Source organism: Pleurodeles waltl, chromosome 8 (genome assembly GCF_031143425.1).
Source record: "Pleurodeles waltl isolate 20211129_DDA chromosome 8, aPleWal1.hap1.20221129, whole genome shotgun sequence".
NCBI classification, from domain to species: Eukaryota; Metazoa; Chordata; class Amphibia; order Caudata; family Salamandridae; genus Pleurodeles; species Pleurodeles waltl.
The window spans coordinates 1,409,160,877-1,409,180,104 of NC_090447.1; the positions used below are offsets into that span (position 1 = coordinate 1,409,160,877).

Sequence of the window (19,228 nt, forward strand, 5' to 3'; positions counted from 1 at the left end):
ACAATGAGGGAACCTCAGTAATCTTCAGGTACTTGCACTGGAACAGTATGTCAATGTGAGTTTGGATTTGTCAGAATGCTCCCCACACCAGTAGGTGAGTACAATCCTAGCCTATGGCTATGGAGGTGACCTCTTTGACCTATGAGCAGGGCCACTGGAATTATGCAGCACGAGAGGGCCAAATTGTGATGCAAGGCTGACTAAATTATGTAGCATGACAAAGCAAAATGTGTGGCAAAATGTGGCACATTTTCTGATTGTATTATTTCATTATTTTGACATTTCTACACTTGTTAACACTGTCTGAGCATAGGTTGCACTTCATTCGTATGAGCTTAATACCCAAATGTAGCAATAATCAACATAAAGGTGAGCAGTCAACCTTTGCAAATGGCCTTTCACTGTGGCGCAATACATGTTGCTATATCTTTAGTAACTATTGAACCGTTTGAGCTAGAAACTGCATAATATGCAGCAGATGATTGTTTATGGCCCTCATTATGACCCTGGTGGTCCAACGCAGGGCCACTGTGGCGGTCTCACCGCCGCAGGTCTGGGGGTGCAGACCACCATATTACGACTGTGGCAGTTTGGCCACTGCCAAACCGCCGTGTCCCCTCCCTTCCTGCCGCTATACAGGCACCCCGCCGAGACGGAGGTTTCCACCTTCAGCCCCGATGGGAATCGGATAACCGCCGATGTCATTCCCATTAGGGACACCGCCAGCATTTTCCTGGCAGTCTCATTGCCACAAAATGCTGGCGGTAAGGTATCCCAACGACAGGAACTTGCGTTGCTGTCACCGGGATACCCTCCAAACACCTCTGCACACAAGCACGCACCCAGACACACACACACACACAATCACACACCCACTCACAACATTCACACACATAGACACGCATACATACCCATACACATCACACATGCACGCATACACTCACAATCCCCACCCCCTTCCTTCAACTACATACATACACAACCCCCACTCATCTTCACACAATCACACCACCAACCCCCAATCGTACCTCACCGCATGCACACACACACACCATATACACTTCCATACATACACACACCTGAACGCTCCCTCTCACACCCCTCTTAACCCTTACACATTCATCCATGCACACACCCCCAACCCCCGTCCACATGCATACACACATATCACCACATTTACACATAGGCACACACACACGCAAGCACAGACACTCCCCCTCCAACCCACTCACATTCATGACATGCAAACACACACTCACACACCCCCATTCACACACCCCATCCCCTCCCTTTGCAGACGACACTTACCTCATCCGACGCCACCACACCAGAAGAAGACTGCCACACAGAATTACTGGTTGTAATTCTGTGGGCAGTCTTTTTCTGGTTTGGCGTGTCGGCAGTGGAACCGCCTAAGCACCGCCGAGATGAATGCTGCTGGATATCTGACCACCGGAGGTGCGGATATCCGGTGGCAGTCATAATACCGTGGTCGGGCTTCGGCGGTCTTGGCAAAAGACCGCTGCAGTCATAATGAGGGCCTAAGTGGCAAATGAAGATCTATAATTATGTGAAAAAAAAGCAGCAGCTGCACAATCCTAAAAATTATTGTGGCCCTGCCTATGAAACTAAAATGAGTATTTTCCTAGGAAAGAATTGGTCGATTGAGAGTACAATAGGAAACTTCATTGGGATCACTAGAGGATCCTGATTGGAAGGAAGCACAGTTGCCTCCTAAAAAAGGCAGTGATCAGAGCTGGTTTTAAACTGATGCAACTGAAGATCCTCCATAGGGGTACTACATATAGATATTGCTTCATTCTTTTTTGTAGCATCCCCCTATCCAAGCATCTTAGAGGGAGTCACCAATAAAGGACCATTCTCTGCATCATAGAACCTAATCCTAAAATACAGGGCTTTAAGGAAGATAACATGAGAATGTTGTCTAAAGTGTTGGGCTTGAACATAGTTGGTACCAGTTGTACTAGTGCTTCTGGTAAAGTGAGGCAACCAGGATCTATCAAGAAACTACTAAACTTTTATTAACTTAGAGTTAGTAGTTTTTTGAAGGGCTGAGGCACAGAAATGGGACATCTCATCATCCCACAACACCCTGCCTTCTAAATAGCAAGAGACAGCATGCTTTGAATCAGTACATATACAGAAATGTAGAGATGGTATAAAAATCACACTGGCTGTTGAACAAATGCAAATATAGATAATGTAAACAAAGAACACAGCTGATTAGGGTAGTGCTTGACAGGTATCATGCGCCCTACTACCAAGGCACAAACAACAATGGTCCAATAGGTCCACTCTATACTAAAGTATACAAAGATACCCAAGCACTCAAATTTTATTCCAAAAATAATTGTGAGCCCATAGAGTAAGGATTCGTAAATGGTAAGTCCAATCAAGAGAGTTTGATTGAAATGTGAAAGATTCTCTACTCCAAATTGCATATTTTATCACAGCAACAGCCAACACGTGTTTTGTCACCTTCTGTGACATTTTCAAAGCTAGAAGTATATAAAAGTTTGAATAGCTGGTACGATTTCAAAAAGTTGATTCACAATAAAGCTTCCAAGTCTGAAGTTATGAAGAAAACTCATAAAAATCATCAAGGAAAAATCGTCTGTAACTAAGCCTGTATGATTGGTGTTTCCAGGAGTTATTGGATAATCTAGGTAAATTGAATGATGGCGAAGATAAGGACCGTCTTCCAAGTACATGCGGTCCCAAATAACACAAGTTAAGTCAGTAATGAGACCCTGATAAGTCTCTCCTTGTTTCTCCAAACAGTCAAAGCTGTGTGACATCTAAAGTTTAGCTCTTAGTTATACTTTTATATACTTCTAACCTGGAAGAAGTCATAGATGTTGGCGAAACACGTGTTGGCTGTTGTTGTGATAATATATGCAGTTTGGCACACGGAATCTTCCACGTTTCAATAAAACTCATTTGATTGGAGTTATTTATGAATCCTTACTCTATGGAGTTACTATTACTTTTGGAACACTAGTTGAGTGCTTGGATATCTATTTTTGTATACATTGGCTCACCTAGTAAATACAAAGCCAACGATAAGGTTAATCGTTAGATTACCTTAAAGTGCTCCTATACAGAAAGGCTTTGGTTGACACAATTTTCAGAGAAAAATACTGGCCACTTTTTCATGTTTGGAGATACTGACAGAGCCATGAACTAGGACTTTAATACTATTGATATATTTTCCTCTGTATTCTTTCTAACATTGTAAATTATATATGTTCTGGCCTTAATAACTATTTAGGAACATTATGGGCAAATATAAAATACATTTGAAGTGCTTTTTTGCTGTATTTGCTATTATACATTAACATTCCAATGGGGGGGAAGATACCGGCTTTTGATGTTATTCTAAATGTTTTCTCAGCCTTGAAATCGGTGAACTATCTAATCCCTAATCCAGCACTGCTTGAAGCCATGTGTACTTTTTGCAAACTTTGAAACACTTTACCAGTGACAGGCGGTGCTTTGGGTGGCTCCGCACAGCCCGCACGTGCACAGCAGCTCTCAGGGTGGTCTCTTGGAATGTTTTCTGAGGCGCCCCAGCTGCAAGGTCGGTGGACTATCCTGGAACCCATTATAAACACCGACCGCGGCCCCTCCTCGTGAGGTTTTTGTGCCACTATCAATTAACGCCTGCATTAAAGCGCAATAGGATCCGGGCAGGCGTGGCGCGCGCCCTGCCCAGACCTCAAAAGTAGTGCCTGGGAGCTGGGCGTTGACCTGGGCCCTGTTCCCTTTACTTCGGAGCCGCAGCGCTCACAGCCGAGCATGACTTTGAGCCCATCGCAGGGGGTTTAGCAGGCTTTAGCAGGGGTCATGCGCAGAGAGGCGCCTGGAAATCACGCTAATCACTAATCCGTCTTCCAGCCGGGACCAGTCGCCATAGTCACACCAGAGGCAGCGGCGCTAGCCACAGGAAGCGAGATAAGCGACCGAGAGGGAAGAGAGGTGCGTGATAACTACTCACTGGTCCCTTCTCGCGCCAGCAAGTGGTCCCTTCTCGCGCCAGCAAGGAAGCATGGCTGACGCACTCCAGAACGGAATGACCGAGGCATCCCTAGGGGCAGGTGAGGCGCTTAAACAAGAAGAGGAGCATAAAGTAGAGGAAGTAGCCTCTGCAGGTGAGGGTGCAGGGGATGAAAGAGTGAATGGGACAGAAAGTCTGGAGACCAAGGTTCCAAACCCTGAGAACGCGTCAGGCCCCAGACAAAATAATGAAGAGAAAGTGGAGGGAGAAGTGGTGAATGGGGTGGAGGAGAAAACTGCTAGCCCTGGAGTTGTTGAGGAACCTGGAGAACCAACGGAAGGAAAAGAGAGCGGGGAAAAGGAAACGACTGAAGAGAAAGAGAGCAGGGAAAAGACAGTGGAAGTTGAGGGAGAAGGGGTGTCGGTGGACAGGACCTCCGTCCCTGGGGGTGCAGAGGCTGAAGCAAGCTCCGAGCCAAAGGAGGAAGGGAAAGTGTCAGTGAAAGAGGAGGAAGAAGCCGTGCATGATGCAAGTCCAGGGGAAGAATTGACTCCCAGCCATGGAGTGGATTCTGAGCCTGCAGCGGGTGCTGAAGAAGGGGAGGGGGCGAAGCAGACCGTGGAAGGGGAGGCTGATGAAAAGCCTGGAGAAATGCATGAGGAGAAGCCCCCCAGTTCAGAGAAGGGTGCAGAACCAGAGGCAAGCCTTAGTAAAGAAGAGAGTAAGGAACCCATAGGTGAGGAGAAAGGAAAGGGAGCGCAGAGTGACTCCAGCAGCAGTGAAAGCAGCGGGGACAGCTCAAGTAGTGATGAGGAGGAGGAGGAAGAGAAAGAACAGGCTGAAAAGAAGAATGAGAGGCCAGAAAATGCAGAGGACCAGTCTGCAGGAAACAGAGGGACAGGGGAAAAAAATGAATTAACAAAAATGGAAGGGAATATGGCTGAAGGTGAAGAAAAAACGGGGAACAGCTCTGAAGCGAAAAACGAGCCCCAGCCACCTCAGGAAGACACAGCAGGGCAACCTGAAGAAGGTGGACAACCAGCATGCAAACCCACAGGCGGGAATGCGGAGACTGGCGAATCGATAATAGAACCATCAAAAACCACAGAGGCTCCTAAAGAACCTGTAGACTTAGGAGTATCTCCAGGGGAACTTGCAGGGGCACAAGTAGTGCCTGGTGGGTCCACAGAGGTAACACCTTCCCCAGCAGAACCTGTAAAGGCAGAAGAAATTCCAGTATGTCCAACCATGGTTGAAGAGCCTCCGAAAGTACCTGCAGATGTTGTGGAACCTCAGGAAGAAACTGTGCCAGTACAGAAGCCTCACACGGAACCCGTCCAAGGTACAGAACAACCAGGGGAGACAGTAAACGTGGAAGGGACCTCTGTTGAACCTGCCATGTATGAGATTGCCCAGGTGGAGTCACCCAGTAAAGAACTTTCACCCGTGGCGTTGAGCTCTGTGGAAATTCAAAGTTTGCCCGGAGAAGCCTCTGAAAGCATCACCGGGGAAGGTGAGGAGAACCAAACAGGCGTTGAGAAGGCCTCAGTGGAAGGGACCTCACCGGGAGGAGACCACACGAAACTTGAGGGTAAAGGCCCTAATGAGCTCCTAGAAGTAGAGATGGTAAAAAGCAATGATATTGCAGAAATCACAGAAGGAAGAGAAAATGGACACACAACAGAGGGAGAGAAACCTGCACCTCCTGAGCCAGAACCGACTCATCCGCCAGGAGTTATGGTGGAAAATGGCACAGAGAAGGAGTCAGCCACCATCCCAGTAACTCTGGTAACAACATCAGGCAAGCAGGAGCACGACATATCACTCTTTGTAAAGGTAAACCTTTTTCTTTAGCTACATTCGGTGACACTTACCTCAGGCGACACCAGCTTGTCACTTCTGTCGCCTTTGAGGTCACTGATGAATGTTGAGTCTTTTTGGCATAGACTCAAGTAGTGTACTAGCTTATAAAATCCAATTACAATACTAAAAGCATGCTGCTGTACACAGGCAATTACACTAATTATTTTCATGTCGCTGCACTCGAGACACGTTTTTAGTGTGTAAGTATCGTCATTGACGGTTGGGAGCATAGTAAATTGCTGCTTTCCCTCACATCTCATAGCAACTGCTCTTGTGATATAACATTGCAAGTGCTGGTTGAAAACACCATTGCTTTGTAAAGTAGTCTTGAGTAATTCACGTGAAGCAAAAAACTAAAAAGTAAGTCAAACCTACCCATAAAGCACGTTGTTGGCATTTTAAAATAGTTTCTTGTCAGAACTTCACACGTGTAGTTTTCTTATTGAAGCCTGTATTTACATGCCCAAGGCTACTCGACATATAACTGTACCACATCTACGTGATTCCTGCTTGCAGTTTTAAAGAAAAGTTAAGCATGGTCCAGTTTAATTTTCACTTGTCTGCTTAGACTCTGGTTCTAATTTTCTAAATGTTAAGTAAATCAAAGGGTGGCAGCTTAAACATGTAGCCCCTTGCCTAGGGCTACACCACCTCAGTATTTCAGTTTTGTAACATGATTTTTGTTTTCTGTCAAAATATACAGACAAAAGAGTTATGTTTTGCACTGCAACATACAATTATTGACTGTCTATCTGTCCCCTGTAGTGTAATTTTACCAAAGAATTAGGAGTTGCAGTCCTATAAGAAATGTAGTTCTTTTGGGAAACATAGCACAAACCTCCCTAAGGAGCAGTGGAACACCGCAGGAGCGTTTTTATAAAAAGCCATCACTACCAAATCCTGTCTTCAGGCAGGAAACATGTGAATGTTTTTAGTTACCAAAATGAGTGCTAAATTAAATGGACGCACAAACACTCAAAAGGTAAAAAAAAAAACATGGATGATGCCATCTCGGAAGCTAATGCCTTGTCAATGACTCGCTGATGACATGATGTACATAATCGCACAGAACAAAAACTAGGAGGCAACAAAGGTAAGACCCATATGTTTTTTACAGTTCATTCTTGACTACCACATACTCTGAAGTTTCACCTAATCTCCCGCTATCAGTGGTGACAGCATGTGATGGAGTAGCATAGCATTTTGCTGATTGTTGGCCCAAATTCCGATTAGAATGCTGTGCTTGTTTCAGCATATCTGTGCTTGGCATTCAGCTGTAAAGAGCAGGGAAATGCACTAAATTAAATGAGATTGCATTCAAAGTTACTCTGAGGGTAATGGAGATATTTCTTGGGGAAGTGAGTCCTTTGCAGTGCTTGTATGCTTTGGCAATGAGGAGAAAGGTCATTTAGGAAGAATGAAGTAAATAATTGAACAAAGGTTCTGTTCTCAGGTATTGCTGAGTGGGAATCACGTGGTCACCTCTGTCTAGCTCTTTTGATTGATCTGTTGGGACATGGCATGAAATCATATAAGTGTGATGGAAATTTAGGTAGTCAAGGTCAGCGCCATGGCTTTGGTGGATGTGCTGGCCTGTTTAGCTGTTCAGATGTGGCCCTAAAGCTGTGATGGCTTTATCAATTCAGTACTGGGACAAGTTCTTCTTGGCGCTCTGAGTGCGTCCGCCACTACTATTGAAGGGGTGAAGACTTCCTGGAAACCCTCAGTGTCAGTGCCAGGTATGGTAAATTGCATGGCTTCTTTGACTGTTTTAGTACAGTGCTCTTTAAGATGAGACAGGGCTTGACTTTCCTTTACATAACTACACATTGCATGGTGTTCTGTGCAACAGCCCTGATCCAAAGATGCAGCACAGCTGTGTAGTCCAGTTTAGATCCAGGAGGCCTGTATGTATTCTAGGATTTCTGAATTTACAGATGATATGTTTACTATGATTGATCTAAACCAATATCATTTACATGGTCAGTGGTTATCCTTAAAATATGGCATTGATCTGATCCTCCTGGACCTGCGAGGGAGAATTCTCCTGTACAGGATTCTGTCTTGGGCATCCCATGCCTCACCTCTGTCCTTTGTGACTGTACTACATAACAGTACTGCTATGCTTATTGGTTGTTTGTATGTCATGGTACCCTAATGAGACCTAGATATGTCTAAAATGTTGAGGAGGTTTAGAGCCAAGACCGCCTTACACTTTGCTGAAGATTAACACGCTGAAAAAACACATCTTTACCACTTACATTTTAAACATTTATTTATATTTTAGCAGTGATATTTGAGGTGAGTGAGTAATTTTACAATCGGCCTCCCTGCAAACTATTTTAATCTATGACAAACACCAGAAACCACTTACAAAGGCTAGGAGAATCATAGAGTTTTCAACAGAAAGTGAGATTTTCTCTCCTAAAAGTAAATCCTTTGTTTTCTTTCATTGACTGTGATACCTGACTGAAATGACCTTGAAACATATCTACAGTGATGAAAATCTTTCTTTCCTGTCTTCACATTGCACTAGAAAGACAGTCATTAGACAACCCGTGCAGTCTATTACAGTGGCATCAAAGAACTTGACCTTGTAGCTCAGCGCTCAGAGTCCAAGCTCTTTTCCTGATGGTGACTTTTTCTGAGATAAAGTTACGTTGGATACCTAAAGAAGGCAGCATGTCCTTCACTCCTTTAAGGTGTTCTAGAAATCAGAGCAACTTATTTTGCAAAAACTGTGAAGAAAGAATTTATAGAAAACAATGTATTTTCCCAACAAACAACATCGCGGTGCATCTTGTTTGTTTTATCATGTTTTTTTGCTCGAGATTTTACAAAACCTGTAGCAGTACAGTCATTCTCCTTCTAGTGTGGACAACTCCCATACACTGATCACATGACACACCTACAGACCCTCATAGGAAACCAAACTGTGCGTATGTGATTTGCAGAGCTTAGTCACCTAAGAGAGCGAGAGCATAGGTTCACTACTGTTCAGCCATTTCCCACTATAAGTTCCTGCTGTCCCATGACGAGTTCCATTCCCACAATGGAAGTGAAACTGGAGACAGTCACTCCTGCTTCATTCCGACCTGCCACCCTTTCCATTCCTTCGACTCCTGACCCTTGTCACCACCCTAAATTATGCATGCACCAAACACTTGCAGCACAACAATACCAAAGAGACCTGGAGCTTTAAGATGTCCTACCCTTTCTCTCTTACACCAGAATACCAAACCTCCTGACTTAAGCGCACAGCACACTTCTGCTTAGTTTCTAATTAGTCTTACCCCTGGTCACATGGTTCCCTCATTCTCTCCCTATATAATATCCACCACCAGTGACTGACATTTTCCTGAACCAAGACTATGATGACTAGCTAGTTGTGGCCAGCATGACTACCAGTTTGCCCTCAGTGCTATCTTTCCCTGCATAGTTATTCTCACTTGTCACCCGTAACTGTCAAGGACTGGACGTGAAGAAGGTCTCTAGTTTCCTTCTCCAGTCCTCGAAGGAAGTGCAACTCCTCCCAGTAGCCATAGTACCACCCTGCACATTAAAACACTCTTGAGAGGTGTTAATTGTCTGCTTAACAGCATTCCACTTAGGAGGAAAAAGCCACTAGGATAACAAAAAACTCCTTCTTAATTGCCAGAACCTGTTTAAGGTCAGAAGTGCAAGCACGGGCTACTGGACCACAACTGTGGTGGTTGTGGCCTTTTACTACTGCTGTCCTCGGGCCTGACCCACTGTGGCAGTGTAGTGTGAACACCAGTTACATCCTATCAGCACCTGACCATCAGGCAAAGGGCAGTAAAAGGATTTTCAGGTGGGTAGTGTAGGGGGCTCAGAGCACATCATTACCAAAAGCCACTGCTCCTTCCAGTCGGGCACAGTGGCTGGGCTCCTCTGGGCAGTCTCCTCCTACAGGGATATCTTCACTCCCCAGTCTCTAAGGCCAGACAAAACTCATTACAGAGGCAGTGTCACAGATTCTCCAGCACCTCCTTGCAAACTTTCTAGGTAATGTCACCTGTGGAAGACTAGCTCTCAGCGACACGAGCACTGGATTCAGAAATTCCTCTGGTAGTCTGTTGGAGTACCACCTTTTCAGTCAGGGATAAATCTGTACTCAAGTGTGGATGTTTCTGTCCCCCTTTTACAGGAAAAATATTATTTTCAGAAATATAAAGTTGTTTCCACTGTCAGGGTTCCTAATGGGTCCAACGTAGCTCCCTCTCTTAGTGTATCTTTCTTCTGCAGAGCAGACAGTCTTTGTTCCAGATGATGATTTCCAAAGCAGGTAGTAATGAGGGGTGACTCGAACTGGAGCACCCAAAACATGAGTACAATTGCACATGAAGACTCAGCACAAAACAGCTAATATACTTTGCCAGCCTGTTGAGGCTTTACATTAGACACCATCTTGGGTCAGGCTTTATCAGGGGCAATTCAGAATGGATCCTACTGGTCTTATAGACACACACTTTCTTTTTACGAAGAGTCTCTTTATGGTTGGTTTTTGCTTCCTGGAACCACATCAGCACCAGCTCCATAGGTTTCAAGGAGGTCCACCAATGAAGTGCAGAAGAGGGATATGTCATTGAGGTAGGAACTTCTAATGACAACCGTACCCTCAATGGGAACGCAACTCTGTAGGGACACTGCTTTGAAGACTTTGTTCAATCCCAATGCATTGAAAGTAGTCCTAACAGCTACCTAAAATATCAAAACTTGCCATTTGCAAACATAGAATCTCTATGGAACTGTAGCAGGGAGCTCCTCTCCCAGTGTTAAACTTTTCTGCAGAAACCCTGAGCATCTCTTTTTTTTTAATGCTTCATGCAGTCTCGCTAATTCTCTTTTTTCCTTATCATGTCTTTCATTTTCCCTTTTCCTATCCTACCTTTCCTTCTCCTTTCCAACTCTTTCCTTTGACTTTGCCTTTTCTCTCTGGGCCATTCCTCCTGTCTCTCCTGACTCGCTTTCTTCTCCTCTTGTCTGTGGTATGCTAATATCAACTTCTTGCTCTAATAACTCTCTTGCATTCTCTTATTCCTCCGCCTTAGCTTTTTGAAGGGCCAACAACAGAGTCAGGGTCTCTGTCAAATTTATATGACCCATTTGATGAATGTTTCTATGTTCATCTATGAATTGAAGTGTACTTCAAGGTTTTTGACTCAAGATGTTGTGACTATAATGTTAGAGGTTAATTAAATGTAGTGGGGCAGGAGGGCTGGGGGAGGATGCCAAGGCTGCAGAAAAATAGACGAGGAATCCAAGAGTGGTGATGGTTTTGAGTAGAAGTTATGAAGTTGGATCCGTGATTGAGAAGGGTCTCTTTAGAGTGAAATGTTTGAAACCAGATTGAAAGAGCTATAGTAAGTTGTGCATGATGAGAAAGAAGGCTACTTTCTACAAAAGAGGTTAGGGGGCAAGAGGGATGCACAAGGGTGGCCAGGACACACCTGGCTGTTAATACACCCTTGTTATACAGCAGTGAATACTGCCAGGTGCTGTGACCCTCTCCTGGAGACAAGGAATCCATTTACCTCCCAGCGCAGTGGCACCTGTTATTCCAGAGATATAGCCCATTTATTTATTGCATTTCAAGTGAAAAGGATGCAGACCCATCTCCATTGCTTCATTTTGGGGGTTACTCCTCTATGCAATCCAGGTCGCTATTGGGCTCATCATGAGCGCTTTTTGGCTGCTGTACTTGTGTGTGCTGTACTAATTAATGTTAGTGTTGTAGATATTTTTGTGTGGAGAGGTGTACTTTCATTGCTATGGGGTCAATACGTATGCTAAAATTTGTGTTGGTTGGTGTAGATTCTTTATAATGCATTTCCAACCACAAAGTTAAACCATTAATAAGTACACTCTGGGCTGTTAGGACCTGGTATCTCAAGTTATCACACTCAAAATATTTTTAGTTCCTAGTTGTACATCTCTAGTCTGCGGGCATTCGTCAGGATTGTGTGACTCCTTATCTTTCCATATTGAACGTAGTTCTATGCTAGTGTCAGTATCTTGGTGGTGTCAAGGAAAAAGAATATATATAACCTGTTGCCAATGTAAATTAATTGGAAGGTCTTCTGCAAATAAATTAAAATGTATTTGAAACAATAATGTAAAGGCATGCGGTTAGCCTTTTCCTTCTTTATAAGTCCCATTCCATGATTAATGTTGTAAAAATTGAGTAATATTGATGCCTCTGTGGTCAGAAACCCTCTTCAATTTAACACACCACAATGCACTTACTGTCAGTTATATCACACATTTAGGTGATGCTTGTTGCTATATTCTTGCCCACACTCATCGGGTTTGAGTTAGTAAATTTTAATTCCTGGTTGGGGTCAGCTTCCTTGGATGTAGTTCAACTGTGTTCTTATTTCCAATCTCTCTAGTCGCTTGGAAATGTAATATATTAATTATGCAGTTATTTTTGTTCAGCAACTATTAGCTAGTTAATTGTCTTTCATAGCTAATGATTTCTATCCTCTGTTCTTGCTCACCTCCATTACCAACTACTGTTTGAGAATCCTTGCTTGGGAAGTTCTCCTTATGTTGTGGAAGCCTCACCACCAATATAGAATGCAGCAATAATGTAGAATGCAGCAAAGGTGGATGGGTAATCTTGAAGTCCCCATGTTGTATACAGTCTCTGAAAGTACATGTCTTCAGTATGTGAAGGGATTTAATATTAAATGAATGGATAGATTTATGTTGATGATGAAAGGATAGTTTTCTTATTTGGATCAAGGAGTGCCCCAGTTCCCCAACTGCATAGCTGCTGAGATCTAATTGGGGCAAAATAAATTGTGACTAGAAACAATACCCATTTCCTAATTTCTCTATTGAAAATGTACTGTGAATAAGTATTTCTGACTGCAGGTCTAAGCAACAGAAGCAGGGCCTTGGGTAAAAAGCATTACAGCACAGCCATCAGCAGCATCCGGCATCCTCTCAGCTCTCCAAGCTCTCTGTCTCCAATTATAGTTGTCTATATCCCCTTCCCTACTGAATACCCTTTCATGTTAGGTACGGAACTTTGACCACCACTAGGAGTGCCCTTACACCATTAAAATAATTTTTACCCCCAAAAAGCGGAAGGGTCCCACAGTTAGGGAAAGAAACTGAAGGTAGTGTGTATCGTGTTGGTCTCACCAAATGTGTTCCCGCCCCACAGGAATTTGAATGTTTTGGGGCCCATTGACAAAGGCACATACGAGCATATAATAGACTACTCCTGTAATTCTACTTCCCATAACTGCTCTTGGACTCAGCCCAAATGTGTTTACATATACCACAGGACCTTCAGGGAAAGTGCCTTGTTACAGGTTGTAAATCCCATATTTGTCCAGTTGTAGTTCTTGGGACACTTTTATTGGTCTTCAATGCATGACTTGACATCTGATACTATTGCCTCTTCTAAAGGCAAATAGAGATTTTTGTGGTGGGGATTCTTCTGTTCTTAAAGTTTCCCAGTGTTTGTTGTCTATTTTCTAACTAGTATCATAGAAGAGAAAATGGAGTTACACAAATTAGTGTGTTGCTAATTCTTATAGGATGGTAATTTAGAAGCACCTCTCAGTTATTATTTTGTACTCGTTTCTATGCCTTATTAATGATGAGTTTTGTATTGTGTGCCTTATTCATTATGTGTTTTGTATTGTCTAACTTGAAGTTCTAAACTCTGTGTTTCAGAAAGGTTAGCCAATTATAAAACATCCATCCAAGAGTAACTGAGAATAATAAAATTGAAAAGATAGGGCTATATTTATGTGGATTTGTAAAGCGCAGCTAATCACCCGTGAGGGTATCCAAATGCTGAGTAGGGCATGCCTGAGGAAGTAGGAAGGAGATCATGCCTGTTTCACCTGCAAGGGCATGTCTTGAGGTTCCTTTGGAAGTCCATGAGAGAGGTGGAGATTCTGAGGTGTTGCTGGAGGTCATTCCAGGTCTTGACTGCGAGGTATGAGAAGGACCATTGTCCACTTCTGGTTTTCTTGATGCGACAGGACTCTGCTTTTGCCTGGGACACAGATCAAATGTCTCTGATGGTGTTAGACCTGGCATCTTTTGGATTGGTTTCCCCCTGACATTTTGCTTCCTGACCTTCTATTTTGACTGTGCTGAACTTCGTTTTTGCTGGCTTTAGTACTCTACGCACTTTACCACTGCTATCCAGTGCTAAAGTGCATGTGCTCTGTGTCTGAAACATGGTAACACTGGCTTCTCCGTTATTAGCACATGTGATTTACTGGTAAGTCCCTAGTAAAGTGTGTACTGTGTGTGCCCATGGCCTGTAATTCAAATGCCGGTAGCGGGCCTGCAGCACTGATTGTGCCACCCACTGCTGTAGCCCCTCAAACATGACTCAGGCCTTCCACTGTAGAGCCTGTGTGCTCAGCTTAAACTGCCATATCCACCTGGCAAGTGTACCCACTTGCCAGACCCAAACCTTCCTTTTATCACATGTACGTCACCCCTAAAGTAGGTAGGCTCTTGTTAGCCCCAAGGGCAGGGTGCAGTGTTTTAAAAAAGTGAACATTTACTTTTAAGTTTAACATGTCCAGGTACTGAAAAGCTCTTAAATTCGTTTTTCACTATTGCAAAGACTATCTCTCTTATAGGCTAACGTTGGGGTTACCGTGGAACATCTTTTGAGTGTAATTTCCAATTTAGAAAATATAAACAAAATGGAGTTTGGTGTCACTGAACTCGCCATTTTAAAATACATCTTTTGGTAAAGTTGTTTTTTAAATTGCAAGTCTGAAAATGCTACTTTTAGAAAGATGGTGTTTTCTTACTTTAACCATTCTGTGCCTTAGCCTGTCTCTGAGCACACGCCTGGGTGTAGGTGACGGCTATATCTGCGCATTCTCTCCAGACAGCCACAATTGGGAAGCAGTGGGTGTGACATGATATACATCTGCATACTAATAGTCGCCCTGGGCAGGGAGAGGTAGTTCACTCTTATATCTGAATAGGTTGTGCCCTGCTCTTGCACAAAGGGCTGAAATATCTAGTTGTCCATAGGACTCGTTGCTTCATAAATCTACTTGTCCTGCAAAAAAATCCACTTGTCACTTTGTTGCATGTAGTGTGACGATAAATTATGGCAGCAATTTCATTATATCTCTGATTATGCCAGGGCTCATACTATTGCAGGTTTGAATGGTAGCAATTCCGGCATTTTGCAATCTTTCCACACTTCTGTATATTAGGACTGGAGGTAGCGGTAAGCAATAGTTCCAGAGTTGGAATACGCTTTGGAGTCTATGAAAACCTACTACCTTGTATGTTTTAGGGGTTTTCATCAGCTCCTCTCTGACCCTTTCCCATACTGAAAAATGTTGGAAATTTACTCCTGACAAGGGTAGAAATTAAACTTCTTCCAGGGTTGGGAAAAAAGTGGTTGGAGGAAAAGTAAACTTGTTAACAGATTTTCACATGAGCCCGTGCTAAAATGTTGTTCACAAATATTTTCTAGAAGTACGATTTCCTGGCCTACTTCTGTAAATTATGGTGACTTCATAAAAGCTGTAAACCTGCACTAATGCAAGGGCATATATCTGGGGTACACTTTTGTGACTTTATTTAAGAATTGGGCCTCTAATTAGGTCTTGAGTTAACCAATATCTTTTGTTTTTATTAAAATTATGTCCCTCTATCTACAGACTGGCTTCACCATGAGTGACAGCATTCTGATCTTTCACAAGGAGCTTACCAGCACACAGGTAGTTTTGTTCAGTGTCTGAGATCACTGTGGCAATGTGTGCTTTTTTGAGACCAACAATTTTTATTGCTTTTTGCCATTGTTTTTTTAAATAAAGTATTACAAAAACCATGTCAAAACAAGACATGCATTGATAAAACCAAAAGGCCAACCACCCATGGCACACCTATTGGCTTTGCCAATGATTGTTTATTTTCCTGTTTCCCATAATCTGGTTGAAACTGGTTGCACTGATTTTCCATTACAAATATTTTTGGGGGAATACTGGCATGCATCAACACATTTCAGTAGATGATGCTTCAAAGAAATGGTACCTAAAATTTCACAGTAGTTTAGCAATATGTCTTATTTCCTAGTTGCATTTTTTTGTGAACATTTAATTTGAAAGCAAAGACTTGTCAATCTTGCTTTCAAGCTTCTGCAAATATTTGCATCTAACTAGAGAGCTTTCTGGGAGCATTATATATAGCCTCATATTGTTAAACTTGAAAACGTGTGTACACATTTTTATACACAGACACTGTCAGCAGTGCAGTCTGAGCTTACATTTCCTTAAACCACTCACCCTAATTATAAAGGATTTGCATTAATGAACCATAAATGCAATTTTGAACAGCATTAACATGTGGACACAAATATTACCTTAACTGCATTCAGTGCCCTTCCCTAGTTTATAATGCAGTACTGTAAACTGGCAGCCAGAGGGTTTGTGCTGCAGGGGGTTGGTCCTACTTGTCCCAACAGCAAAATAAAGATGAAAATTTGCTGTCATTGTCTCCAAATAATATGTCCTGGGAGTCGGGCTATAGGGATTCCACACCCCTGGTTACTGCGTGTGTATGTGCACAAATACTTTACACATTGCCTCTTTACTTTAGCCTGACTGCTGTGTGCCAAGCTACCAGAGAGTGAGCACAGGTAAACCTTTAGTGTGTATCTTACTTGCCCTGATTAGGATTGTGGCTCCTACTCTGACAGAGAGCAAACCTCTGCCAACTAGAAACCCAATTTCTAACCAGTTTGTTGCTAGAAGCTGAGGCAGTGGTTAAGGTAAGCTGAGCTGGTGTTGTGGAGAGCTTTTTAGGCATGGTTTAGTAGCTTGAACTTACATCTTACCTGGACTGGGAGCCAGTGGAGATTGTTGAGGTGTAGAGAGATGTGCTTATTTTGCAGGATGTTCAGGACGAGTCTGATGGAGGTATTCTAGGTGGTTTGGAGTCGGCATAGAACATGCACTGGGATTCTGATGTAGATAGCGTTTCCATAGTCAAGTCTACTTGTGATAAGAGCCTGGGTGACTGTTCGTCTGGTGTTAAGTGGGATCCACTTGAAAATCTTGCTTAGCATTCATGGTATGTAGAAGCATGATCGATGGCATTGATCTGTCTGCTCATGGAGAGGTTGGTGTCCGGGATGACCCTGAGGTGCCTGGCATGCTCCACAGAAGTTGGTGGGGGACCTAGTTTGAAGGGCCACTAAGAGGTGTCCCAGGGCGAGTGTTTGTTGTGTAAGATAAGGACTTCAGTTTTGTCTGTTGAGATGGTAGCCGTTTTACATCCCAGCAGTGACATTGCTTATGCAGCTGGTGAAGTCGGTTGAGTCTGTAACAGAGAGGATGAGCTGTGTAACATCGACGTGGAATACTATGTTGATGCCATGAGCTCTGACAATGTCCTTGAGGAGCATCATGTAGACGTTGAATGGTGTTGGGCTGAGCGATGATCCTTGAGGGACTCTGCACGTGAGTTTCCTGGGTTCTGAGGTGTATGGAGGAAAACTAACTCGTTGAGTTAGGAGGATATCCACTTGAGGGCCAGTCTGCAGATACCCAAGTGCTGAAGCTTTCTGTTGAGTGAGATATGGGAAATGGTATTGAAAGCTGAGGACAGGTTAAGGATGAGTACGGCCATTTTTCCTAGGTGGAGGATGCTTCTGGTGTCATCGGTGGCCGCAATGAGGGCTGTTTAGAAGGATATGAGGAGTCAGCAGGCCTCTTTTTTAGTAGGCAAACAACTACGGTGCATTTGAAGCAACATGAAAAGGTGCACTTGTTGAAGAAGCGACAGAAGAAAGATGTCCGGTCAGAGATAAGTTCATGAGTGGAGTGGGTCCCTTGTTCGATAATGTGAGGGCTGAAAGGATCAGATGATGTGCATGAAAGGCTTGCAGATTTGAGAACAGGAATTAACTCTGAGGGAGATGTTTAAGAGAATGTGTGGAATGTGTCGGAGGGAGTGAGGAATGTGGGAGAATTGTTAGTTGAAGGTGATTGCCACGAGAGGATTGTTGCTTGCTTTGTTCTGATACTTGTGATGTTTGACAAGAAGGTATTAGCTAAGAGAGAGGAATGTGTGATCAGTGTGTGAGTGAGAACAGAGGTGTGCTAATTGGAACAACAGGTCTTCTAGCTGGGGTCCTGATTATAAGATGCTTTGGCAGACATAAGGGTGAATACAAGGGTAGTCAAGGCATCTTTATGCTCCCTGAAATGTTTTGTAGTTGTTTTATTTTGGGCAGAGTGAAAACATTTCACCTTTCTTAACTTTGATGTTGGGGGTGATCCAAAGTTGTGGAATAGGGGCCTCAGCGGTAGGGCATTTAAGAGGATAGTGTGATCCGAATGTTGCTCTCTATGTGTCATAGTGTGTAAGAAGTTGGAGTTCAGCTGTGAAGTGCGAGGTCGATGTATATCTGTATTTAAAAATGATGGCAAGGTATTGGAGGAGTGTTTCTGGTTGGTTTTACAAGTCTTGAGTGAGGGGACTGACGAGTTTGGGATGGTGACAGGTCTATAAGATGCCATGATCAGTGCAAGATGGGCTGACGGTAGGTGTGGAGCTAGTTAGTGTCTTTGAAATCAAGGTTAAATGAAGTGGATCGTCATGTGAGTCTGAAGGCAAGAAGTAGATGTTTATGAGTGAATAGTTGGGGAGAAATTAGGTGACTAGGATGTTTGCTAGGCAATTTTGCACCCGGTGACTGAGCTCTATTTTCAAAGCTGTTTGTGCTAAATGCACATCAACTTGTTTGCCAACCGGGCTTAATTTTGAGATAAGAATAACATATTGATTAGGCATATTTGCCGGAGGTCTCAAAGGCTCCTGCTTCATGAATATTAAAGAACTCATTTCGAATACTTGCAAGGGTATGGAAGGAAGACTGCGAAGGATATTCCTTTCAAGTAAACAATAAAAAAAAAGAAAACAGTGTGTGGTGCTTAAAAGAGGGATTGCTTTTGCGCTAAATTGATTTGTGATAGCATGACATGTTTGGCTGTAGTGCAGACAGACTTCAGCAGCAAACCCTGGGGGTGCGAGCTATGCTATGGAAGTAAAAGAAGATGAAGTCAAGGTGAGGTATGAAGAAAACTTGATTTCCCTTTAAGAATCAGTGCTCTTGTTAGGGGAAAAGAGAACTATGCTGTTGGGGACAAACACAGATATTAGGAGCTTTGTTGGAGGGGCTTTAATCTAGGTGAGATTAAAAGGCATGAGTGACATGAGAGTAAGGAGCAGAAAACTACAAGCTATGCCTATCCATTGAGGAATAGGGGTTATCTCTTGGTCATGATAGAGGTGAAAAAGTAATGATCGTTTGTT

At 43.3% G+C, this 19,228-nt stretch overlaps 1 protein-coding gene across 2 annotated transcripts in view; it reads left to right on the top strand.

Moving 5' to 3' along the window:
* The first annotated feature begins 3,782 nt into the window (after positions 1–3,782).
* The window catches only part of CLIC6 (chloride intracellular channel 6), a 203,096-nt gene continuing 187,650 nt past the window's right edge, over positions 3,783–19,228 (top strand). Inside the window, exon 1 of one of the 2 annotated variants that reach the window (XM_069202501.1) lies at positions 3,783–5,854. In XM_069202501.1, the coding sequence (XP_069058602.1) occupies positions 4,070–5,854 (1,785 nt within the window). In that variant the 5' untranslated portion in view covers positions 3,783–4,069. The remainder of the gene's footprint in view (positions 5,855–19,228) is intronic. The other variant, XM_069202504.1, reaches the window with a different exon arrangement.